This window comes from Sinocyclocheilus anshuiensis, unplaced genomic scaffold, assembly GCF_001515605.1.
Source record: "Sinocyclocheilus anshuiensis isolate Anshui unplaced genomic scaffold, SAMN03320099.WGS_v1.1 scaffold220, whole genome shotgun sequence".
Taxonomy (NCBI): domain Eukaryota; kingdom Metazoa; phylum Chordata; class Actinopteri; order Cypriniformes; family Cyprinidae; genus Sinocyclocheilus; species Sinocyclocheilus anshuiensis.
In genome coordinates, this window is record NW_015554086.1 from 968003 (window position 1) to 995768 (window position 27766).

The following is a 27766-nucleotide window of genomic DNA, read 5'->3' on the forward strand; positions in this document are numbered from 1 at the left end:
CCGCGTCACCCTATAGTGCCATTTTGGAGAGTATCACATACGTAAAAAACGTATGCTGTTCTGTGTCAGCAGCACCATACGCAGATACGTTGTTTACATTGTTTACACTTTGATCTGAATGTAAACATCATATCCGCGTACATATGTTGCATACATTGTTTACGTATGTGATACTCTCCAAAATGGCACTATAGGGTGAGGAGATGAATTGTTGAATAAAGTCGTTATTTTTGTTTTCTTTGCGCACAAAAAGTATTCTCGTAGCTTCGTAAAATTACGGTTGAACCACTGATGTCACATGGATTATTGTAACGATGTCCTTGCTTCGTTTCTGAGCCTTGATCGTGTTAGGATCCTTGCTGTCTATAGGAGGGTCAGAGAGCTCTCAGATTCCATAAAAAATATCTTAATTTGTGTTCCGAAGATGAACAAAGGTCTTATGGGTTTGGAACGACATGAGGGTAAGTAATTAATGACAGAATTTTCATTTTTGTGTGAACTATCGCTTTAAAGGGGTCCTATTATGCTCTTTTATAAAGTCTTGATTTTGTTTTGGGGGTGTACTAGAAGAGGCTCTCATACTAGGTTGTTCGAAAAACACATTATTTTTCACATATTTTACATTATTACAACACCTCTCTCCAGTGTCTGGCATGAACGGCTCGAATAGTTCCTGTATCAAATGAAGGCCCGCCTTCTGAAATACGAAATGTGCTGTGATTGGTTAGCTAGACCAGTGTGTTGTGATTGGCAACACTCGGCGCCTGGTCGGGAAATGTCATGCTCCTTACCACTGCCAGCTTCAGTATAAATATTGCGTCAAAATCAAATCAATTTGAGCGCGATTTAAACCCGGATGATTGTAACCACTCTAAGTTCGTCTGCTTTGGGAAAGTTAGCGTGTCTCCGACATAGTGATAACACTCGTTGCCTTCTCTAGTGCAGCTCAACCAGGTCTCGTCTCATTCGTCGATATTTGTGATATCACAAATCCCGGAAAATATGCGTTGTAGTCCAAACGAGTCGTTCGTTGTAGTTTTTGAAAAGTGATTTCTGTTAAACAAAATATCTCCTTTTGAATTGGACTTTGAGCTTTGTAACTTTGCAGATCTTTTTTATGCTCAAACAGCAACATTGCAGACTAACTAAAGTTGAAAAAGTGAAAAAGCATAATAGGACCCCTTTAAGGTGCTGTCACATTAGTAAATTTTCTGCACAATTTTGCAGGCAAAAAGGTCCATTTTCTATTGACTGTAGTGTAGTTATGTATCAAGCACAGCTCACACAGAAGTCACTTTTAACAGATTCCTGTTGGTCAATACGGCAGAATTGCAAGTCCAACTTGAACCCGTTTCGAAATCTGCATGAGGAAATCTTTTCCACTCACTTAATAATATGTCTGATCGCATGGATTCCTATTGAAATGACTGGATTTCGCACACGAAAATGTAATGACCAAAGGTGCAATGCGACCACATCTTTTTACTACCAATTATTTTTGTTTTTGAAAGATGTCAAAATTGTTCCCTGAGACTATATTATTTGATCACAAAAACACTGAAATATTGTGAAATAGTATTACAATTTAAAATAACTGTTTTCCATTTTGAATATCATTTCAAATAAAATTTTTCCCTGTGATGGCAGAGCTGAAATTTCAGCAGCCATTATTTCTGACTTCATGAGTGACATGATCCTTCAGAAATCATTCTAATATGCTGATTTGGTGCTTAAAAATTTGTATTATTATTATTATTATTATTATTATTATCAACATTGAAAACAGTTGTGCTGCTTAATATTTTTGTGGAAACCTTGATGCTTTTTTCAGGATTTTTTAATGAACAGAAAGCTCAAAAGCATTTATTAAAATATAAATCTTTTTGTAGCATTTTAAATGCTTTTATTTTCACCTTTGATCAATTTGATGCATCCATGCTGAAATAAATTGATGTTTTTGAACAGTAGTGTACTTTAAGAAGCAAATAGGTGAGTCCCATTTCTCAACAGTTGCAGTTTCCCTACATAGCAGAAAGAGAGGGGCTAACCATGCTAAATATTTATTGATACTTGTCAGTATTTACTGAAAAATAAGAGTATCCACATTTTATTTGCCTTGTTTGCCATCTTGGATCCTGTTGGGAGCACAGCTATGATGTCCTAAAATGCTGCCTCCCAGGCAGTTCGCTAGGTTTCGGAGCATAACACACTATGACATATAATAGTGTGATTATGCTATATTGAGAGCACAGAACTGAGTTTCCTTGTCATAAACACTACAACCAAGGCCCCTTGTATGAGTCTTTCACAGCAGTGACAGTTTTATCGCTGCTGCCGGAGCACCAAGGACAGGAAACAACAGAACACCTTCTGTAGGCAGATGTTTCTTCCATTCTCAGCGTGGCCTCAGTAAATCCCTCTGGGCAGAGTAGCCAAGCTGTTTACAAGGAAAATAGAGAACAGCATCCCAGCAGAAGAGGAAATGCCTTTTACTCACATTTGCTCTTCTGAATTATCTCTGCATAGCTGAAACTTAGGTTGACACCGTCCTGACCTGAGCTCTTGAGCTCAAAACTCTTGAAATGTCGATAAATGTCAAGTGCTTGAACCGAAGCCCGTTGGCAGGATGTTACAGAAGGAAAAAGCATTTAAACATTCTGCTGATTCCCCTTTATTTTATTGCCGCAGTATTTCTGAATCTACATGTGGACGGCAGTCTTGCTGTCCTCAGAGCAGTCATCACTGAATGATGTGTGTAAAGCACTGTGACTCACAAACAAAATTATTATAATAGATGATGTTAATAGTCTTAGAAGTCTTAAGATAGAATAGGTGGAAAATGAGGTTACACTTCATTTTAAGGTGTCCTCGTTACACATATTACATGTACTTACTCCTATAATAACAATAAATTATGCATAATTACATGCAAGTAACCCTAATCCTAATCCTAACCCTAACCATATAGTAAGTACATGTAGTTAATTAATACTACTACTCAGTACTTAAATGTATAATTACACTGTAACAAGGACACCTTAAAATGTAAATTTGTAAACGTAAAATTGTAAGCGAAAATTATAAACAAATCAGCAATGTTTTGCAGAATATGACATTTCCCAACTGAAATGTGTGTGAACTTTAAAACTAGTGCTGTCAAATGATTAATCGCGATTAATCGCATTCAAAATAATTTTTTTTTCAGTTTGTGTACTGTGTATATTTATTATGTATATATGAATACACACACATGCATGGATAATTTTACGAAAAATGTTATGTTTACATATTAAATATATTTATATATAATATAAATGTGACCCTGGAGCACAAAACCAGTCTTAAGTCGCTGGGGTATATTTGTAGCAATAGCCAAAAATACATTGTATGGGTAAAAATTATTGATTTTTAAAGTAAAGATCATGTTCCATGAAGATATTTTGTAAATTTCCTACTGTAAATATATTAAAACGTAATTTTTGATTAGTAATATGCATTGCTAAGAACTTCATTTGAACAACTTTAAAGACGATTTTCTCAATATTTTGATTTTTTTTTGCACCCTCAGATTCCAGATTTTCAAAACAGTCAAGAAAAACTGCTTTCTCTAACCTAACTTCACTGAATATTTTGAAAATATTATTAAACATTTATGATTGTTCATTCATTCATTCTTCCTTCCTCTGGCTTAAGCAGTAGTTTAAGATCTAACAAAGCAAAGCAAAGCAGAGTAAGTTATTAGGAATATAAATAATTTAAAATATTTGTTACTTGATTTCTTGTCATTGATGTTGTCAATGTTAAAAACTTGTATTTTGAAAATACAGTAAGTGGAAAAATACTTCCAAGTTAGAAGAGGCTGTTCAAATGTGCACATTATTTATATTTCTTTAATCATTTATTTTTAAATAGTTTATTTAATCAGATCATGGGTGTTTAATTTCTGTGTAAAATATTTTCTTTGAAAAACAATTGTTTAATGTTAAAATTCATTGGTTTTATTATGAAAATGAGTCTTTTATGAGAACTTGTCACAGATGTTATAACCCTTCATTCCTGAAATAAAATAAAATAATGAAATATAAAAATCAAGTAATCCTTTATTATTAGTCATAATGTCAAGATGTTATTAATTTATTCTTACTGACAGCATTTCATGAATAGTATAAATATGTTTGTCTTACTAAAATATCTACAAATTTTTGTTGTTGAGCCCTGCGTCCCAGCGAGAGGTCTGCTCTATGTATTTTCAGTTTTGTATCTGATGCCAAATCTGGCTCTTAACAGCATCCCTCTATTCTCCACACCCGCTCTCTCTCTTCCCGCCCAGAGGGATATCACTGCCTTCTGAATGACCATCCCCTCCGGAGAGGTTTTTTCTTCTCTTTCTCTCCCATGTCTCGCTGTCTTTCTGCCCTCACGCTGCGCTCTGGCCTCGGATCCTGTCCATTAAGCTGTTTCCAGCAGCTCTGTAATATGAAGGAATGGAGTGCCCTCGGCACCCTGACATTCTGACTGTGTCATCATTAACCTGCCCGTCTGTGTATCTGGCTTGCGTTTGCTGCATGGCTGAGGCGAGCGCTGGAATGGCACAAATTATGTGCTTTTTATTAGACGCTGGGGTTATCCTATTAAAGGGGAGGTAGAGTGGGCTGGGATACGATATTCAATGTAAAGCACTGAAAAGCTCTCTGAATGCCGTCTAGAGATAATCCCTACCTTCACAACACAGACGTGCGCTTTTCAAAGCCATTTTCCCATGCACTTATACACACCCTGATCCAAGAGCACCAAACTGCCTTCTGAATGTACTATAGATAAGGAATATAATTACTGACATTGTTTCAGCTAAGCATTGTAGATTTTGTCAGCTCACATATTTTAATAATGATCTAAGACTTGAGTTTACACGGTAAAAGAAAAAAAAGATATTGGGCTGCATAGGTTATTAGGAATTGTATACAATGGTAAACATTGTAAAAAAAAAAAATGATAAAAATAGCCAAAATATTTAATAAATAGATTTAATAATACTTTCAGAGCTTTGTGAAGTCTACCAAGAGAATTCTAACACTTTTATAGAGTGATTAATGGGCTTTGTATTGTTGTACTGTATACATTATCTGATCCTTACATTTGTGTTTGATAAAGCTTTTTATTTTATTTATTTATTTATATATATTTTTTTTTACCTGATATAGTAAATAAAGCATGTAATTATTATTCATAAATGTGCTTTTTATTTTTATTTTAACATACATTTAGTTCTCGGTTATAGAAAATGATAATAATAATAATAACAATAACAAAAATAAAGTTCTTTATCTTTAACTTGTATCTAGGATCACACATTGTATTTTATTTTTCTTTATTTTATTTTATTTAAATAACTTATTTTAACATTCATTTAGTTCTTGTTAGTACTGTATAATAATAATAATAATAATAAGTGTCCTGACATTTAAACAAAATTTTTTATATACATATATATATATATTATTATTTTTTTTTTTTCATTTTACATTTGTGTTTTATTAGCTTTTTTACCTGACATTTCAAATCAGCGTTTATATGCTACTTTTCTGTCCTGTGTTGAGGATGAGGTGGAACTAATGAAGTGCTCATCCTTCTAAAAATAGCTAAAATATTTAACAAATGAGCACAGTGATGAGGATTTGTACATATTTTTTCATAACTCTTTTGGAAATTTGCCGATTTTTCTGCAGATTTCTACAGGCACAGATTTCGTGTAAGTCTAGTTATAGTAAAATGTCTAGTTGATTCATCTTGTGCTGTAAATACTCAATCTTTAAATGCACACATACACACAACACACACACAGCAGTTTATGACCATTAGGCTGTTGGATTAGGCCATTTTCCTTATGCTTTCAAAATGCTCTCGAGGTATTTTGATGTCATACACCGATCGGTCTGCACACGCAAACAAAGCCAAAACCTAGATATTTTAGGCAATATAGAAATCCTGGCCAGGATGCGTCCTGGGAAAATGGCACGTATGGTCACCCTAATTTTAGACATTCCTGGTAATGCCCCTTTTGAGAGGAGTGGGAATATGGGATATAAATTATGTAAAGCCTTCTCCTGAGATGCTCTGTCATATCCCGCTGTTTCGCTTTTGACTGTGTTACTGCATACTCTGTGTTGTTTTCTCATCACAAGATAACACCTAATGCTGTGGACCGATATTCACCTCAGTAAAAGGCTTTTCCCAGAGTTCCCTCCTACTGTAAGACAAAGGCTGATGAGGTAGCTTGTTTGCAACAATAATGCAAACATCCCCTTGTAAAGTGAAGAGTTGGCCGTCCCCTGAGCAGTTATTCTGCCGTTCCATGGGTTAGCATTAGCATTGTTTTCCTGCAGTTGAATAACTGCCTTTGTGTTCTCGGCTGCAGGCTTTAGTCTGAGGAGAGACAATTAAGGTGTGCTACGTGCACTGAGAGCCAAATCCAAAACGGAGGACTCAGCCTGACTAATTAGTGGTAATTGCAGTATAGGCAAAGCAATTTGCTTGTTTTCTCTACAGTACTGTAAGTCATACATCTAAAGACATGGCTTTCCTTTTAGGGCTTTGTGAAAGATACCAGGAGAATTATAACACTTAAGATTGTTTTAGAGGCAACAGTGATTAATGGGCTTTTGTATTCATTGTCTGATCATTACATTTGTGCTTTAGAAATATGAAATTTTAGATACAGCATGTAATTACCATAGACTGTATAAAAACATGGACATAGTGTCCGTGACGTCACCCGTAGGGTTCCGAAGATAGTTTTTGAAGCTCAAAAGTGGGCGGAGGCGGCCGTCACCATCTTGGCAGCGCGTCACCGCGCATCACTCCCGGATAATCGAAGATGGGCAAAGAGGCGGGAGCTGGTTGTTGAAACCACCTTCCTTGTTGGCTTCACGAGAGAGAGCGGGAGGTTGCCGCTCGGTAATTACCTTCTGTTTTTCTGTCCTGTGTTGCATTTCCTATTAAAAAAATTAAGAAGATGGGGTGAGACTAATGAAGTACTTTCCCCCGTTTTTTAAATGGCGAATAACAATGTCACAACCATGAAAGATTTTATGTTTTATTCAAAGATCATTTGTGTTTTGTTTTGTTTTGTTATATTTTGTTTTGTGTAGTTGTGTTTTGGATCTATATTTACAGTATTACAGTCACCCATTGTTGAAGTTGGGCATGTTAATGGTGGGGTAAGCGATTTCTGGTAGCCAATGTTGACATTTGAAATCACCAAAACAAACACGCCCCTACCCCAAAAGGCGCAGGCCTTCCGCTCCTTGAGCTCTCTCCAGCGCTGGAAAGCTGATCCGATATTTAGTCCTACTTCTTGCCTTATTGCCTTAAGCCTTCTTTTGTTCCGCAGATGTCTCTTTTGTTTTTTATCCGCAATCTCTATCTTTCTGTCGCTTGGCTCGCTAATGTCCGTCCTGTGCACTGAACGCTCTCTCCTCCACATCATGAGTAGACACGCCCCTTACTGCTGATTGGCTACAAGTTTGTTTTGCTAGTCGGCCCGAATCAGTTTTCTGAAGCGTTTTTGAAAAATCGCTTACCCCACCTTTAATGTGATCGTCATTTAAGATAATATAAATTTCTGGTCGTTGCATGTAGAGATTGACCGATAGTGGATTATACCGATACCGATAGCTAGGTTGGAACACACTGACCGATACTGATTAATCATCCGATAGTTTTTACAATGGATACTGAACGAAAACTAAAATAGTGTTTTACTATTTTTTTAAAACTGTACTAAACCATACTTAGTAAATGAAAACAAATATTAAAATTTATTATTATATTGATCATTAAAGTTAAAGATGGCCATCTTTAAATATCTACACAAAGGCCATAGAATTGAAATTACATACATATGGATATTTTATGTATACTATCACACTTTGTTTGCTTCTATTTTAGAACACTTGATGATTATCTAAAACAGTTGATTTAGGGTGTGTTCACACTTGTAGTTCGGTTCTCTTGGTTCGTTTGGTCCAGACCAAAAAAGAAAACGATACATTTGGTCCTGGTCCGCTTAGCGTTCACACTGGTATTTTTGACAGCGAACCTAAAGATACCGAACCTAAAGGCATAGTGATACGTTCACAACCTGATTGGTCGGGTTGAATGACATATTTTTAATGACGGAACTCCCTGAACACCCCAAACAAAAGGTGTGTTTGACCTCAAAGTACCCATTCACCGATTGGTCTGCTCAGCGCCGCTTTAAGTCGAACACACCTAATGCCGTCTGCTGGACTAAGTGTGCTCATTGTTGCATGTACTTATAAACTTATTTTCACCACCTGCGAACTCACGAAGAGCTCATAAAAGATACTTTGCCTCCTCGTTGCTCCACGTTTGCCCTCTGCTCATTTTGTTTTGGATACACCGCCCGTTCCGCGTCGTCAAATCATGTCGCATAGCGTCGCATCTTATTACATCCTGTTTTTGGTTCATTTAGAAGTATTTGGTCCGTGTTGCATTCATATTTCATTCGAACCGCACCAGAGTTAATTTGGAAGCGGACCGAGACCCATCTTTTTAGCGGTCTTGGTCCGCTTGTTTGGTGCACACCAGGGCTCGGATGGCAGCATTCACACTTACTCAAATGAACCGCACTAACAGAGCAATTGCACCAGAGTTCGTTTTAATCGAACCAAACATGACAAGTGTGAACACACCGTAATTAATCACCAAACAGGCAAAAGTTTATTTCAAGAATGAACAATGTGGAGAGAGAAATCGTGAGAGAGAAACGGAGAGAGAAATCGTGATATGTATTATAGCTCAGTAAATGAAGCATACTTTATTTTAGCCACAGAAAGACAAACGTTTTGCTGAAAAATGCACAATACACAATTTTACAGCCTAAGATGAAGTCATTATGTACATTCGCAATGATTTGGGACAAATATAATGTAGTTTAATGGAAAACTATGTGAATGGCATTCTGTGGCATGGATTTAAATCTGCATCTGAAGATTCCCGCTCTGTGCAGTGCGCAGCCTCATGTGTCAAAACAAACAACACGAGGTGTCAGTGATTTCCACCTCTGGAGGTCTCTCTCAAACTGTATAATGACAGCAGACCCTTCTCAGCCGCTCCAGCAATGGATGTAAACTCGGAAAAACTATCGGCATGGATTTTTGCAGATAGCCGATAGTTCCAGCAATCGACTATCAGTGCCGATTAATCGGCACAACCGATACATCGGTCGACCTCTAGTTGCATGGCTAGGGGCATTTTTTAGGAGTACACTACCATATAGATGACCTCAAAGCTAAAAAAACTAAAAGCCATAAAATGCTCATTTTGCTGTTTCATGGAGCCTGTCAAACTGTTTAGGGAGCAGTTTAGATTGAGCCGTAAAAGTCTGTAATGGACTCCACTACTATCAAAACACAAGAAAAAAAAAAACGTGTATTTATACAAGGTTGTACCAGATACTGAAGTCAACCATTAAAGTGGCTTGAAAAATGTTAAGAAGGAAAATATTATATTTTTATTCAGATCTGTTTGATGGGAATCACAATAACCTCATTATACTTATTTTCAGTGGAAAGCAAAATCTCGGGTGATGCATTTAACATTGACCACATCAGGGCTTTGTTCTATTTATATAACCAACAAAAAGGACATGTTTGCCTAGAAAAGCATAGCTGAGCACCGGAAATCAATGAAAAATACTCACCACTCCCATGGGTCAGTCGTAATTATAAATGACAATGGCAGATGCCTTTTCTTGCAGCTGGAAAGCAGTGGCTGAGATGGAGCAGTCAATTCCAATTAAGTGGAGGTGCTTGGAACTCTGGTATTGCACAAACTTGACATGACCCATAAGCAGGGGCGGAAATTAACCGGGGGTCATAGGGCACAAATGCCACCAAATTGAACAAAAAAATGCAATATCACATCACTGCAGTTTTTACAATATATTTCAATAAAAATGGTCTTAAAATAAGTAGCAACTGACAACTGACAGCAGATGTTTGATATTTAAACTTTATTGGTCATGCTGACAGATGTATTAGCACTGTGATTCATAGATTTGATTCTCTTGTTGTCACCTGGTTTTATGACCGTTATTCTTGGTTAACTTTCACTGTCACGTTTGATTTTAGGTCGTTACAAATCATGTGCTCCATCTCACCATTTCATCATTAACCCACCCTGAGGGTTTTACGTCCAAGCAGAAAGAGATAAAGCTTGGTAATAGAGACTGACAGGGTCACAGCCTTGATCATGGATACATTGCTCTATTTCACAGTGCATGCTACCAGAATTCAGCCCTCACATCAAAGGCACCTGAGGGTGGCATTAATGGCCGAACGGCTCATAGACCTGCTCTTAAATGATATACGTTTATGTTTAAATGGCCAAAATAAATGAATAAAGGAGTGAGGGTTTTGATTCAGTGAGGTCGGCCAGCCAATGAGAGAGGCATTCCCGTCAGCGAGAGAGGAGACGAACAGACCTGCAGGGCAGAGATAGCAGCCATTTGTCTCTGGCTGTTAGTCCTGCGTGGATTATGAAATTGCAGTACACTGCCTCTCAAGGATGATACTAGGCCGTGTATGAAATAGGAAATCATATTTTCAAGCCCATTTTTTGAATCAAAGACTTTAATTAACTGGGACATCTTAAATTTGAGAAATGAAATAAGACCTAAATTAGAACTTTCGGAGAGTATCTGAGACCACCATTATAACATTTAGTGATTTCAGAGGTTTGTGATCCAGAGGGTCAGTTTATTGCCACAGTATTGCCAGTAGAGCCTTGTGATAAAATAAATATGTAATATTTAAACAAAAAAATTAAACAAAAAAATAAATGCATAGTAGTAATGTATTATCATGAATTATAATAATACACTACTGCTGTTCTTTTTTTATATATATATATATATATATTGACACATATTTAATTCTTGATTATAGTGAAGTATTATTAATATTATGATTAAATAATAATAATAAATGTACAACATTTTTACATTTTATTTTAACTTGTATCTAGGCTCTCTTTATTTTATTTTATTTTGCTTTTGTTTTATTTATTTTAATGTGCATTTAGTTCTCATTTATAGTGAATAATAATTAATAATATAATAATAATAATAATAATAATAATAGTGTCCTGTCAACATTTTAATTTTATTTAAACTTACATCTAGGTTTTAGTTTTTCTTAATATGACCAATACAACTGTCATATAAAAGTCTTGTTGCAGTCAAATTAAACCACATATATCACAATGCGTTAATTACTAAATGTATATTTTTAGTGGTAACCAGTGGTGTGCACAGGGGTTTGAGCTGCTGCCCCTTAATTGCTAATGTTATGGCGCTTTTCCACTGCGTGGTACGACTCGGCTCGGCTCGGCTCAGTTTGCGTTTCCACCGCAGTTTAGTACTGCTTTAGAGTGGGTGGGATTATACACATCGCCCCATCAAGCTCTCGCTGGATCCGCTCCTAGGCTATCAACGAGAGGAACGTCTGTACTTCCTCAGCAGACCATGAAACAGACATGTTTTAGTTGTTAAAAAAAGTGCACTCGTTCAAAACAGTTGCGTTCGTTCAAAAAAAAGTTGTGATCGATCCTTTGCTGGCTCTGCTGATTTAAATCTAGCGGGTCTGGTGTCTCATGTCAATGACACAGGTAGTTACGATTCTCTCCGGCCAATCAGTGATCAGCAGGGTTTACACGTCACATTTTGGTAACGGTATGGTACGGTAATTTTGGTAACCCACCTTTACCATTCCTCCACTTTGAGATGTGTGACAGCAAATGACTCTGTCTTCAAACCCCGCAGTTGTGTGTAATGGCAACATCTCAACATCTGAAAACCCAGATCAAACCACAACAAAGATGAGCGCATCCCCTCCACACACTGCAGACTTGAACCTGTCAGAGAGACGATGTGCTGTGGGTTATTTGTATGTGTGTGTGCTCATGGGGGGTGTTATCCCAGACGTGCTATCATACAGGGAAGCCTGTCAGCCCGGGCCAGTAAATCTGTCAGCGATTATGTGCAGATGATGGATTCCTCTTTATGGCCTGTTGATCTGGCTGGAATATTTACACGATGCCATTACAGGGATGATGCGCATGAGAGGCTGATGCTGTGGACTCGCTTATTTAGGCCTGCCTGTCTGTCAGCTTAGTGTGTGCTCTCTTTTATTCTTCTCTCTTTCTCTCTCTCTTCATCTACCCCCAGCTCTCACTCTCTGACTCCCTCTGTTTGTGTGTGTGTGTGTTTCCTGTGAGTGCCTGGGTTTTCTTTGCAGTCAAGATCTGTTAGTCCATTGTCATCTCAGAAGTCTCATGTTCAATGATTGTGAGAGCACTCAATGCTTATCTCAGAAACACAATACATTTGCAAAGGATCTTTCATTATTTTCAGCCTAGCCAAGTTTCTCAAAGCAAATTTTTTGCTCTGTACAAAAAGCAGCCTGTTCCTGAGGGTTTTTTTTTTTTTCTTGTGAGTTGTAGTCTCGTATTCGCGTCAAGCCATTTTTCACATTTGTGCTGGACTTAAAGAAAACAGCTGGCTCACAGAGCTCGGTCTCGTACCCTTGAGCACAGCTGTGAAAGTGTGAAAAAAGAGAGAGAGGTGAAATACAAATATTACACTTGATTTTAAAGGTAATGTGTAATTTTTTTTTTCAATGTAAAGCCCAACATATGAAATAATGTTTTTAAAGTTTTTAAAATGGAACAGTTTATTGAACCATTAGACAATATACATACAGTAGATACATTTTTCAGAATAAGATCTATAACATGTATTTAGAAAAATATATAGGGTGAATTTTCATTTAATTCTAACTTTAAAAAGCATTGAAGCGTGAATGTTCATAGGCCTTATGGTCAGAAAGAATGATAGATTTATGAGTTTTTTGCGGACCTGAATGAAAGAACACTTCATTTCCCAGGGTGCATCACTTGTGTTGAATATTTTTGATTTATAGTTCTTTAAAATCCTCTTTCCATTTCAAATTCTCATTTAACTTTCTGTGGGTTGTGGCCAATTCTATTCAAATTCACATGCAGTGGGGAGTCAGTTCTTCAGTTTTTCTGAATTCTGCCCAATTCCTGCTGGCAATGATGAATAAATTGCAAAAATAATGATGAAACTGGTATCACAGACACTCCCTGAAACCTCACTCATTATTTTTGCAATCTCATACATGCCAAAACACAACCTTCGTGGAAGAAGAAACATATGTAAGTGACATGAGAGTGAGTAAATGATGACAAAATACTAATTTTTGGGTCAACTGGCCCTTTAACGCTCACATTCAAGCACATTACAGTCTATATTGTAAACTTATGTTTGGAATATAAATCTGTATTCCAAAAATATATGCCTGCCTTGTGCATAAGCAAATATAGGGCTGTACCCGAATAAGCTCGTCAGAGCCTTAAAATAAAACAGAGATGCAAAAGCATCATCCAGAGGCATCGGAAAAAGTGTTTCTCAGTGGAATTTTTACAGCAGGTCTGAATATCCCCTCACATAAAGCAGGCTCAAGATGGACATCAGGCTCCTCTCTCACTCTCACTGCCCATCAACAACTCTCCCGCCGCTGTCAGACGCAACACTAAATACCAGACATCCCCGCTGACCTGCCAGCAGCACTTCTAGGCCAGGGAGGAGGAATGATTTGGCCTTAGTCCTAACTCAGGAGAGGTCGCCCTTCAGAGATGGAAAAGCATTAACCACTTACATTTTCAAACAAAGAAAAATTACACCGCCGTTTGCTATGACAAGTTTCTAGAAACAGACTTGGCCTTTTTTGTTTCAATGCACTGGTGCAAAAAAATTAAAAAAGAGTGGAAAGTCAATATTTTTTGCCTGGCTAAATACCAGCATTTCTGCTCATTTGTGGCTTTTAAAACTCAAATGTTATGCAGTGATGTGAGAAATAGCAACTGCTGAAGTTTGTAATGTGAGCCGCCTCTTAACATTACCTGTTACCTGTTATCACAAACAAGCCACAAAATGCAGCTTCAATCCAGTCCCAGTGCCTCCTCTAATATTTGCTTCCAGCGCCATGACATTCGCTCCAAAGGTCATTTTTGCAGGCTTCTGCAGTTTAAACAATGCTTCGTTTGATAATCATTCACAGTCAAAAAGTCACAGAGTGGCTCTTGTGAAAAACCTCTTGTGAAGTTACCAAATTTATCAATTACTCCAACAGTTTTTCTTTTAAGTCAAAGTTAACTCAGAAATAATAATTATGTCATCATTTACTTAACATCGTGTTGTTCCAAACCTGTATGGTTTTTTTCTTTTGTGGAATGCAAAAGATATTTTGAAGAATGTCCAAGTTGTTCCTTTCCATACACTAAAAGAGAATGGTAACTGTAATTGGTCCCCATTTACTTTCATTGTATGAAAAAGAGCAGCTCGGACAATTTGCTAGATAAGTCATTCATGGTTGATGTAAGCTGTAAGGATCAGTAAATAATGGCTAAGCATTTTTATTTTTGGGTGAACTGTCGCTTTAAGACTCTAGAAGCATGTTTTAAGTGTCTGCTTGAACATTGCTTTTGTCTCCTTTCGTCATCACAGTCTGACAAACACACCTCCTAAGAATGCTGGGATAAGCTTTTACAAATGCTGCAGCCATCAGGCTTTGAGAGATGAATTTGCTTTCACAGCTATTGTGAGAGCTTTTTTGGTGTTTGTCCAGTGTAAAGCCAACAAAGGGATTTGGCAGAATATAGTGTCCTAGATACCGTATCCTGTTTGATTCATTTGTTTGCTCCTGTGTGTTTTCTTAATAGATCAGGTTTTTCTGTGGATGTCTGTACCTTTTGCACTTTGTCCATCAGCAATTTTCTCATCTGCTGCTGTTTTATTGTTTGCAAGGCCAGCTTTTACATATACTGTAGACATGGCCTGTGTACAGTAGTGAGAAACGGATATATCTCGACCACGACAATTGGTTGGCTGATATTTAGCATATTTTATGCCTTATTTGGGCCAATTAACAGTGCCTAGTGTCAGCTCTAATGTTTGGTTTGTTACTCACCTTCACATTGTCCCAGATGTATTTGAATTTCATTCTTCAGACAAAATTTTTTAGAAAAAAATGATCCCTCTCTGTAAATCCATGTTATGCAATTGGAAGGGATTCTCAAAAAATTTGACTCTTCAAAAACCACACAAAACAAACCCATAAAACCCAGTCAATGTGTTCTAAAGTAAAACAACAGGTTTCGCCTATTGTTCTGCTTTAGAAGACATTAGCTGCATTTCCATTACAGATTTGCGCAAAACTTTTGTGATATTTTATAAATGCTGATAAAAAAAAAACTGTGACAGCGCTTCCATTAACCGATGTTATGCAACTAAAACGCCTTGTGATAAGTCATGGTGACTGATGTTGGTAGGGTTATGTATATCGCAGCCACAGCACCAGCCATTATTTTTAATCCAAGGAGACGTAGGCGTGTATCTTTAGCAAAGCAGTGCAGAGACCCGCTTCTGGGACGTTTCTGAAACATGCCACGGTGTAAATACAAGCATTGACTACAGTTGCCGCGATCAGCTCCGGACGGTGGCTATGTCGGAGCCGTAATGCACTGCAGACGTGTCCAGTGTAAATAAGGGGTTATCTAAACAGCCCTATATACTCGGGAGTTATGAGGTGTTTCTAGGAGGTTATAGTACATAAAAAAATGAACATGTGAGTTTTACGTATGCCAGGTGACCTGTAAATGGGAAAAAACAGTTTCCATTGCAGTTTTGCGAAATCATTTTTTTTAATTGCCTGAAAAACTACCTCATGTGAGCATAAAAAACTTTTTTTGCGATATATGGGAGTTTTTGCGAAATTGACGTGTTTCCACTTTGTGTATTTTCAATTTGCAACTTACTGATTCATTCCCTGGGGTTGTATGGGTTACTGTAGTGTTTGTTTTGCATGATTTTTGAAGCATCAACTTTGAGAGACCCATCCACTTACATTATATGAACTCACAGAGATGAATTATTATTCTAAAAATCCACAGAATAAATATTTGTATACATCTGGGATGGCATGAAGGCGAGTAAACAGTAAGAGAGTTTTTTGTTTTGGGTGGGTTGCCTCTTTAATGAATAGTCCACATTTTGTGTTTTCCAATTGGATTTTGTAAAACAGATTGTTGAGACTAAATGATTGATTGAGATCCATTTCTCTCTGCCAGAAATTTAACATTTCAGTGCATCCCTAATAAATAATAGTTTTTTGCCATTTATTTTTTAATTATATCAGTTAAGCACTTGCGTATACCAGTGTCTTTGTGAGCCTGTTTGCATGCACCAATAATCTGTCGGTCTGGCAGGAGTAAACAATGTGTTTACCTTGAAGTACAGGGTCATGGAGAGCGCTCTTTCAGCATATCTTGATCACTAGAGACATCCTGCTCTCAGCAGAGTTGGTTTTAAGATGTCTGCACACATCCCAGAGGCCCATCTTAAGTGTACGTTAAGAGTGGCGACCGTTCACATGGCATCTTTTATGGGTGAACCACATCCACTGAACGCGAGTTTGAAGAAAATAGAATGGAAACAAAATCACCTTGAGCTTTCAATCTCCCACACACATTTGTTTTCTTCGTTTTTATATTTAGTGCCTCATAAACTCGTCTTACTAATACAGAGGGAATTTTTCCTCTCTCCGAGGTGTCGTTTGTGTCGAGTGTAGGAAACTAAGCTTTACAGAATTCTTCGCAGGGATCGTTTTGACCCTTTGACAGGCTGGCCTGTGTCTGGTTTCCTTTGTTATAATTTTCTGGTCCAACAGCCAGTTGAGTGTTGTTTTCCTCGTGTCTCTCTGGGGTTTTACAGGAATAAATGAGAGCTCTCAAGCTCCAGCTTAACAAGGTTGTCTGTAGTGCCAGAGTGAGAGGAGGGGGTTTGGAGTTCTCCACCCACAGAACACTCCTCAGAGGGTTTTGCCATCAGCTGCTGTCTCAAAGCCTTTTAAAAAGCTTGTGTTTTTTTTTTTCCCTGTTGGGATCATTTGTGTTATGGAGTTGATGTTAAGCACTGAATTTACCTGGATGGAATCCTATTTGATGAAAAGTGTACTGTAGAACCGAGGCAGATGTGTGCAGATGCTAAGTGCTGTCACCGCAGCGGAGGCCTTGTCTGGGTCAAGTGCTTGGGCACAGTGGTACTCAATAAGTGCTTAGAGACACAATACTACATTGCTGTACATTAGACAGTGAGCTGCCATAATAACTGTGCTAACAGGCTGATGCAGTATCCTGAGTACTGAAATTATGAAGCCTGATGGCTAATTTTTATTAAAACTAGCAGATTTCAGTTCTGTTTTTGTTTTATGTCTTATATGCTTTTTTTCTTCTTTAAAAATGCAGCATAAATATACACTGCTGTTCAAAAATTTGGGGTCGGTAAGATGTTTGAATGTTTTTTAATGCTCACCAAGACTGCATTTAGCTACTCCAGTCTGATTCTTCAAAAATCATTCTAATATGCTGATTTGGTGCCTGATGGAACATATCTTATTTTTATCGAAAACAGTTGTGCTGCTTAATATTTTTGTGGAGACAGTGATACATATTTATTCAGGATTCTATAATAAATATAAAGTTCAAAAGAACAGCATTTATTTAAAGTAGAAATCTTCTGCAACCTTATAAATTTGATAAATTTAATGCATTTTTGCTGAATAAAAGTATTCATTTCTTTCATATTGACCCCAAGCTTTTGAATGATAGTATTTTTTGTAATCTTAAAACATGACAATCCGTTGTGAAAATATTATTACCTTTTTAAACTGATGAAATCTTTCATATAAATCCTATTTAATGAGTGAAAATATTATGATCTGCTGCAACTACACAAATTACAACCATGGCCCTGTTGACTGACATAATGTTTATCGCAACCAACAATTTTGCACCTATTAAAAATCTTTGTAATATGTCAGTGAAGTCAGTGAAGAGCTTGAGATGAAATATGAGTCGTTGTAATGTGTGAAGAAATATTTATTGTGAACGGAACATTTTTATTGTGCATTTTCCAGTCAGGCTGTAATTTTGTGAAAATGTTTAGTATATATTAGAAGTATTTTGGGTAAATATTTAAAATAGTATAATTGTAAATACACTGCCAGTTGCTGTTAGTGGACAAATTAGTGAGAGTGATAAGTGTTTTAGGGGAGTTTATTTTCTTAAAGTCCACAGGGCCAAAAGAAACCCCTGTACACACTTCTCTGCCAATTAAACATCTGAGCGTCTGGGGGCAAGGGTCCAATGAGTTCATCACAAGAACGCTTCTGGGTTCGTTGCAGTAGTAGGCCTGTTTCTTCCGACAGAAACACAAATCCATTTTAATTCTCTTCATGCCTGAAAAGAGGTTCTCAGTTGGCGAGTAGAGCGATATTATCCAGGGCTCCGAGGAGCGGACTGCAGAAGAATGTGAAGTTGGAGACTCTCGTTTGGCAGGTCCCATGCTGTGTTATTTAACGATCGTTGAGCATGTCTTGAACGACTGCTGCCAGCTGAGGACGATACTGAATGCCTGATTTTGTCAAGATAAGGATCTGTTTCCATTACAGAGCTGGCACTCTTCACGCCAGCTACCTTGTCTTCTTCGGTTCAGACTGGTTCGGTTTGCCACAAAGACGTTGGGGTGTGACACGATTCACTTCCCAGAAAAGTTATTGTTTTGAACCGTCTTCTCGCATGATTAAGACTGTCGAGAAAGGAGAGATCCCAGCTGGATTTAATTGTTCTGACATTCGGACAGCACTCACAGAGAGAGAGAGAGAGAGAAGGGAAGAGAGAAATCTCAAGTATGTTTGAAATTGAGTCTGCTGAAAGCATTTCAGCGGGACCGTATGTAGTCAGGCTGTTGGTTAAAAATAGTTCCTCTGGCTCTTGTCTGTAGAGAAATGTTTGCCTGGAACTTGATATGCCCTCCATTGACCTACAAGTATTGATTAAACGATATTGTTTTCATATTGTTTGGTCTGTTATTAACTGCTCATGTACAATATCATCATTTTGGATGTTCTTAAAAGACCTTTTTTTGTTTTGTGGCTTTAAATCCATGTCAGTTAGCTTTATGCTAGTGTAATCCTAAATGCTAACAAAATTAACCATCTGCACTACACAGATTTTTTGCAACTCACTAACAATAGCAACTAGCAGATGGTTCATTGATTTTTTTTTTTTAAAAAGGACAAGCTATTTGATATGTTTCGTCCAAACAACCTCATTCCATAGGAAATACATCAATACAGGAAAGAAAACTGTGTTCTTCAAGCAATTTCATGGTCTTTAATAGAAAAGTCGTTAGCATTACGCTATTAGCATTGCAGCATTTGTAACTCGCGTTGCTTTTCTGTTTTCTTGGTTCCTTCGGTTATTTTTAAGTGAGTAAGTAATAAAATAAGGTATTTTGAAAAATATGTTAAGACATTTTCTTCCAGGCATCAATCCAGAAATAATGGAGGGGCGTCTCTCTTAAAGTTTTCTTGACAGAGTGGCTTTAGTTTCAAGGGCTAGGGCTGCGATTATGGTTTTGTTGATGAAAGGGGTTTACAGCAGATTAACCTTTGCCTTGCAGGCAGACACGGGAGCAGGAGACACCCCCAGACTTCTTTTACTTCTCCGATTTCGAGAGGCACAATGCTGAGATCGCAGCATATCATCTAGACAGGTAACGGGCCGTAAATATCAGCCTCTGGCATGAATAGAGTGTGTGTGAGATGTTTGTCTTCCCCTGAATCTATGTGTATGTATACATCCACCACATGCCACTTGTAAAAGTGTTTGCATGCTTGTGTATATGAACCTGTGGGGCCGCATTTATTTGCGCAAGAATGTTTTGTGTGCATGTGAATGTGTAACGCTTGTGGTGTGTCCTGTATGTTTTCAGCACGTTTGAACTTGTGTTTATATGTATGTGTGAAAGTACAGCATGTGAATGTATCTCGGGGCAGTAAGCAGTCAGAAACCTGCAGTTTAACACTCATAAACACCAAATCCATAGAGAACATAACGACTCACTCTGAATGAGCACAAACACATCCGTCAGTATCTGATCACCAATCAAGCTCCATCCAGCAATGTCTCCTTATAGGTGATTACCCTTCTGATGAATGGCAGTGATTGAGAGGTTTTCATTTGTGTCGGCCACAATAACCTGTGTAACCCGGGTGTACATCTGTCCTTGTCAGCTCATTTCAGCCGATATATGTTTGGGGTCAAGATTTTTGTAAAGAAATAAATGCAGCTTTTATTCAGCAAAGATGCATTAATGTAATAAAATGTGACAGTAAATAAATTTATAATGTTACAAAAAAGTCCATTTCAAATAAATTCTGTCTAAAGAATCCAGACAAAAAAATGTATCAAGGTTTCCACTAAAATATTAAGCTGCACAACAAAAATAAGTCATTTAAATCATGTAAAATGTAAATAATGTTTTAAAATATATTTACAAAGAAAACAGTTAAAATTTTAAATTGTAAGAATATTTCACTATATTGATATTTTTAATAAAATAAATGCAGCCTTGGTAAGTATGAGACTTCTTTCAAACACCTTAAAAAAACTCACAGAATCCAAACTTAAACATATAATATAATATAATATAATATAATATAATATAATATAATATAATAATATGATATGATATAATAAATGTTTTAGGTATAATAAATAAATGTTAAAATAAATTTTGAATCCTATTGTCTTATACAAATTTGCTTCTCGCATATTTATTTTATTTAAATATTATTTATCTTTATTATTCTATTATTTTTTAAGAATATTTTTTAAAACAAAGTGATTTTTGGAGTGTAATGTCCTCTGTAATATAATCTACTCATAGAACCTAGGGAGAGGGGGCCCAGCCATAACAATTAGTGAATTTTAGTGATGGCCTTGGTCCACTCTATGGAGGTCCCTCATTTGGCTGTTGTGTTGTGTTGTGTTGTGTTGTGTTGTGTTGTGTTGTGTTGTGTTGTGTTGTGTTGTGTTGTGTTGTCCTGTGCTGTTCTCTGTCAAGCACTCCGCCTATCCTCTCCAGCAGTATGAGTGTGAGTCAGAATGAACCCAGCGTGAGTCTCGGGCACAATATAATCATTCAGCTGGACCGGCCCGGCCCAGACCGGCCTGGTCCGCCTCACTTCCATCTGCACATCTGGTCGGGAGTAAAATCTAGTCGGTACACACAGGCATGTGTGTGGGTAGAAAGCGCAGACCAAGAACGCAAAAAAACACCAGCTTTTCTAAATAAAGTTCATCTGGGTTAGACAAAAGTGCAGGTTGTTATTTCTATTTTAAAGCACCATCACCCAGTGGGCCTCTCTGTCCTCGCAAGCCCACCACGGCTATATCTGACAACGTACCATTAATTATCTGATTTCAGTCGATGGGAAACGCTCACATTAGCGTGGCTTTGGGGAGAAAGTCAGGATTGAGGGAGACGAGTGGTTTGAAAAGACAACTTTTCATTTGCCCCACAGTTCCCTCTGAGTTATACATCGGACAGCGAGAGAGGAGGAAAACGCTCCTGCACACAAACTCTCTCTGTCATCTCTGTCAGCATGACTGGGCAATTAGTAGCTTCAAGTGCTTTTTATCCCTTAGGCCCCGTCCATTAGTTGTTTTCAGGGTGATTTTTTTCTAAGTTGCCCTGTCAGCAGCGGGTCTACACTTGCACACGGGGTGAATAGGTCTTAAAACATGGATGAGCAAACCACGCTGGCTCATAACCGGTTCAGTGAGAAAGAAAGCCTACACATTTGTCACGTTCAACAATAAATTCAGTTTTGTTCAAGGTCAGTTCTGTCAAAAGAGACAATCAATTATGAATAAACATTTATTATTTGCTAAGTTATGAAATATGAAATATACAGTAATTAAAAGGGTTGCGATGAAAATAAAAAAAAGTTTAATCTCTTAACAGGGTACTAATTTATTATTCAAAATCGATGTATTTTATGTAGAATAGTTTGAGCGCCCTCTACTGGTAAAAGTTAGTACCAATTTTGCATACTATAGTTTCGTCCAACAATTTGCTATATGAATTTGGTCATTTGATTGTAAGTTATTTTAGTTAGTTAATTAACTAATGTTATATGTATATTGTATAATGTTATATGTAACATTATGTATATGCATATTAAAAACATTATGCATTATGTATAATGTATATTCAGTTAATAAATTTAGTAGAGCAAATAGCTATTTAAATTATATGTGTGCCTGTGTGTGTGTGTGTGTGTGTGTGTGTGTGTGTGATCCGTACACAGTATGCACATATTTTATCAGTCAAAAAATAATAATTATAATAACTAGTTTATCTAACACATGATGTTTACACTAATTTGTGTCCTGTAACTCAGCAGTGAACCTAGTATGTAATGTATCACCTATGTGAAGTGAACATATTATGAAAACAAAAATTGATTGATCAACAGGATCCTGGATTTCCGTCGAGTGCCGCCAGTGACTGGGCGACTGGTGAATATGACCAAAGAGATACGAGATGTGACCCGTGACAAAAAACTGTGGAGAACCTTTTTCATTTCACCAGGTACTGAACACCCAGAAGTCTCTTCTCTTCTCTTCTCTTCTCTTCTCTTCTCTTCACTTCACTTCACTTCACTTCACTTCACTTCTATTCTGTTACCAGCAATTGATAAGCACTGAATAGGTTATCAGTTAGTGTTAGGGTGAAGTTAATGAACTTATTAAAATGAATAGTTTTAACCCAAACAAGCATAACTGAGGCAAGATCTAGTCTTTTTTTATTATCATATTTTGCATACTTTCTCCTCTGTGCTTTTTAACCCAAATCAAAGGAGACTGTGATTTTCTCTTACTATTGTAAGCAACCAATAGATGGCGCTGTTGGTAAATTCATTTTCAAGTGAGACCTCATTTGACACCAACTTCAGATTTGTGCCATGTGATCCCCTGAAATTGAAAAATATACAGGAGCCTTCTAAAAGTTTTCTACATTTTTGTAAAAAATGCATTAATTTGATCAAAAATACAGTAAAAAATTTAATGTTGAGAAATATTAATGATTTAAAGTAACATTTTTTTATTGTAATATATTTTCAAATGTAATTTGTTGTGATGGAAAATCTGTGTTTGCAGCAGCTATTACTCCAGTCTGCATGATTAAAAACAGTCATTTAAACTCAATATGAAATGCTGATCGAAACCAATACAATAATGTTTCCAGGTGAAACAGGATATTCAACAAAATTGTTGTTTGATTAATTTGTGAAAAATATTTAATTGTCTTATTATTCATCCTTTTGATTATAACTTTCTCTGAAATTGTTTAAAAGTCTGATTTTTGTTTCTCCCTTTTGATTAGAGGAACCAAACAGTGTTGTAAAGTAGACAAACATGTTTAATGCAACAAGTAAAACAAAATACATTTCTAGTTAAAAATCTAATCTCATCTTTCTTCTTTTTTTACTAAATGCTTGAGGAGAATTCATCATATTTGCTATATTAATTACTTTTGATTAATTATATTTACATTTATTTTTTACTAAGACATTTAATTTCATGAAATTATGCACAATACGGCCAGAACATGCCTTACTGAAGTAAATTAGGTCATTTTTTAATTTAATGTTGACTTTAAAATAATCATCATAAACTTTATGTCATCATTTTAAGAGGTTTGTTTTATTACACCCTATCATCCCTGCAGCCAATAACATCTGTTTCTACGGTGAATGTTCGTACTACTGCTCCACTGAGCATGCTCTGTGCGGAAAGCCTGACCAGATCGAGGGCTCTTTAGCAGCATTTCTGCCCGACCTGGCCTTGGCCAAGCGCAGGACCTGGAGAAACCCATGGAGACGATCCTATCACAAACGCAAGAAAGCAGAGTGAGGACCACACAGCACACTTTCTTTGTTTATCTAAATTCAATTCAAGAATATATATAAAGAATATATATAAAGATTAGCTGTCTTAGCATGAAACACATTCACACAGTGTTGAAGGCTGAAATACAGGATATACTCATTATAAAATCCTGAATAGGAGGGTATTAAACATGCAACATGTTTTATCTGCTCAGTTCTAATGATCCAGTTTCTCCTCAGATTATCATGATAGCCCTCTAGTGTCTTATTACAGTGACCTTCATCATGTTGTGCTGTTTTTCATTGTACAGTGTGTGTGTAAGCTAATGAGGTGTGTGTGTGTGTGTGTTTGTAGGTGGGAGGTGGATCCAGATTACTGCGAAGAGGTGAAGCAGACACCACCCTATGACAGCGGCACACGCCTGCTGGATATCATGGACATGACCATTTTTGATTTCCTCATGGGTAAGAGGATTTCACAGAAGTGCATCATTTGTTTCTGAATGCAAAATTGAAGCTGAAATACAGTCAAGCTATTTAAGGCATAAATAATAATGTTTATGTATCTTCAAAGGAAATATGGATCGTCATCATTATGAGACATTTGAAAAGTTTGGAAATGAAACTTTCATTATTCACCTTGATAATGGAAGAGGGTAAGACTCTTATAATACAACTAGCTTCTTCAATTCATTATTAGTAAATATGTGTTTTTTTTTATGCTGTGAAGTATTGTCATAAAAAATTCATTTCTGTCTGATTTCTCTTTTAATCTTCAGCTTTGGTAAACATTCTCATGATGAGCTCTCCATACTGGTGCCTTTGAGTCAGTGCTGCAGGTTAGTATTTGCTTTATTAATGACTTATTATTCAATATTTGTCCAATCACTTTATAAGAAATTCTGAAAGTTGTTTGAATCAAGGCTGTCAAATTAAGCCGCATTTAACTGCAATTTCACTATTTGTATGGTTGAAATGATCTTTTAAAATTAGGATTATAAAAGTTTACCTGTTTTATAAATGTCATTTAATTATTCTATTCCATTATTATGTGATTAATTGCAATGGAGTACAACATTCAGGTTCTTAACTTTTAACAATGAACTTCTAATCTTATAAACCTCATAAACAGACCTGTTGTGGGCTATGAGGTTGTTAATCGATGGTTTTGTTAAAGCTATTATTTTAATTCATTTTTTTTTAAATAGCAGAATTCATGGTAAAAAACTACATTACCCCTCTTCCATGAAGCACTGACATAAACTAGCTAGTCTCCCTATGCTCTCACAATACTTCAACAAATCAATCAAATTTAATAGAGGGCTTTGTATATATGTATATTTTGCAATAAACTTATAAAATACATTGTTGTCATAGATATTATCAACAACTTTAAATGAACAGTTTTAATTTCACCATCTTTTTAATTCAGTTATGTAATTCGCAATGGAATTGTAATTGTAGTTATTTCTCTCTGCTGTCAAAGCACACAGTCTTGTACCTTTGTCTTTTTGTCTGATCTTCAAATACCTTTTTGCTTCAAATCAAGGTTTTGTGATGTTGTGATTCAACTCATAGCTGGTTGGAGTGATTCCCGGTTTATAACGCTTTAACAAAGACTTTAAAAAAAATTGAAAAAATACTCCAAGGCTGCTGAAAAAGTGGGCAAACACTTGTTTACTAATTTCCTAATGTCCTAATTTCATCCTAATTCATTCACTAATATCCTAAAATGTCCTAAATTTGATCCTAATTCATCCCACAAGAAAATGCATTGATAAATTATTACATAAATGATTGGAAACGACTTGGTGGTTTTGGTTAGTGATTCTGACTCTCTGTTTGACTCAGGGTGAAGAGGTCCACTCATTTACGGCTTCAGCTGTTGGCTAAGGAGGAGTTCAGACTGAGTGCTCTGATGGAGGAAAGTCTGCAGACTGATACGCTGTCACCCATCCTTATTAGGCCTCATCTGGAGGCCATGGACCGCCGGCTGCGCCTGGTGCTCCAGGTACTGGCCGACTGCATTGAGAAGGAGGGCTACAGTAACGTAGTAGAGGATGACCTGCTTGTGGAGGGTTTGAACACGGGCACAGCCCCACAAAGGTAGTGGGCACAGACTGATCAGGCGCCCCCGGCGGCTCCTTTGAAGTCCCACCACAGCTCTATGGACCATGAACGTCTTGCAAGAGATGCTCTTGTTGATAAACTTTTCTGAATTCAGTGAATTCCAAAGACTCATTCCACAACTAATGGACCATGTGTTAAAATAAAGACACGCAGTACACAGAGAAAGAGACGGTGTTCTGCAGTCCTGCATCCAAAATGGAAGCTGATCTTCACATGTAACAGCCAGTGGTTCTCAGCTGGTGGATTGTCACCTTAAAATGGGCTTGTCTGATGTGGACAGCAAAGAAAAAACAACACTTAAATGCAAATAATTATAATAAAAATAATGGTGATAGTATTTTTTATTATTAGTATTATTATTGCAGCTTATAAAATACAGTGCAAACAAAACTGAAATAATAATAATAAATAAATATTGATGGATTATTAATAATAATAATTAGAGTTTATTACAAGAGTATATAAACAATAGTGAAAAAAAGAGATCCTATTCAGTTTATGTTTATTTAATTTGGTATATGATTAGGCCTAAGCAATAATAATAAGAATTATTATTATTATCATTATTACTTGATTAAAAAAACAGCCTTTGGTTCTGTATTGTGTTGCCACATATTGTCCAATGTGAGATGCAAAGCAAATCCAGTTGAGAACCACTGTTATAAAGGATCTAAATGAGTACTCCATTTAAACCAGTATTTGCTGTCCCGTTGGGAAACTATTTGAACTTTAAAGTTATAGCCACTTTTTTTTTTTTAAGAAATAAGCAAAGGATGTGCAGGACAGACCAACAGCTACAGTGAATGTTTGGCTGACGTTTTTGCAGCTAAAGAAGGCAACATTTCAGTTCAAACTTATGAGGAACTACAGCTTCACAAGCTCTCTCACCGCTGTATGAGACGTGTGCACCTTTGTCTGAATAAACGTGGACTTTCATGTCTTCAAATAAAATTCTTTATACTCTCTCCATACCAAGGAGGAATGAGAGGAACTGTGCTTTCATATAGCAATGTATTTTTCTTGACCTTATTTAGGACAAAATGCTTTGAGTGAAATGTGAGTTTTCTCCCAAAAGTGTCCCGTCCGTCACGTTATAGCTCAGGGATGTCAAACTCAATTCCTGGAGGGCCGGAGCCCTGCAGAGTTTAGATTCAACCCTAATTAAACACACCTGATCCAACTAATCAAGTCCTTCAGGCTTATTTGAAAACTACATGGTATGTGTGTTGGAGCAGGGTTTGAACAAAACTCTGCAGTGCTCCGGCCCTCCAGGAACTGAGTTTGACACCCCTGTTATAGCTGATCAGAGGTTATTTATTGAGTTCCATATTTATTATTCCAAACATGCCATTCATAAATTCTGTTACAAATCAAAGAGATAGATTCATCTAGTACATTAAAGGCAGGGTAAGCGATTTCTGGTAGCCAATGTTGATATTTGAAATCACCAAAACAAACACACCCCTACCCCAAAAGGGTCTTGCCCCTATTTTGATAGCTCTGCCCCACATATACGTACGCAACCCAGGCAACGATTAGTTCTGTGAAACAAAGCAAAACCAATATTACACCGTGTCTACATCGGACGTGAGTGGCGCGGCGCAACAAATCCCCGACAGAAAACTGCTGCCGGGTTCTATTTATGACGTGCTGACACAAATTTCAAATGGTTTTCAACGGTCGTTTGATCGCGTCCAGTGTAGGCAGACTTTAGCTGTTGTAGACACGGT

At 36.9% G+C, this 27766-nt stretch overlaps 1 protein-coding gene across 1 annotated transcript in view; it reads left to right on the forward strand.

Annotated features, from left to right (window-relative positions):
• LOC107669229 (extracellular serine/threonine protein kinase FAM20C-like) overlaps window positions 1–26358 on the forward strand; it is a 45072-nt gene extending 18714 nt beyond the window's left edge. The window contains exons 4-10 of the mRNA XM_016461392.1: window positions 19628–19720; window positions 22491–22606; window positions 23747–23927; window positions 24262–24371; window positions 24481–24562; window positions 24686–24745; window positions 25758–26358. Of these exons, the coding sequence (XP_016316878.1) occupies window positions 19628–19720; window positions 22491–22606; window positions 23747–23927; window positions 24262–24371; window positions 24481–24562; window positions 24686–24745; window positions 25758–26016 (901 nt within the window). The 3' untranslated portion in view covers window positions 26017–26358. The remainder of the gene's footprint in view (window positions 1–19627; window positions 19721–22490; window positions 22607–23746; window positions 23928–24261; window positions 24372–24480; window positions 24563–24685; window positions 24746–25757) is intronic.
• Window positions 26359–27766: the final 1408 nt, after the last annotated feature.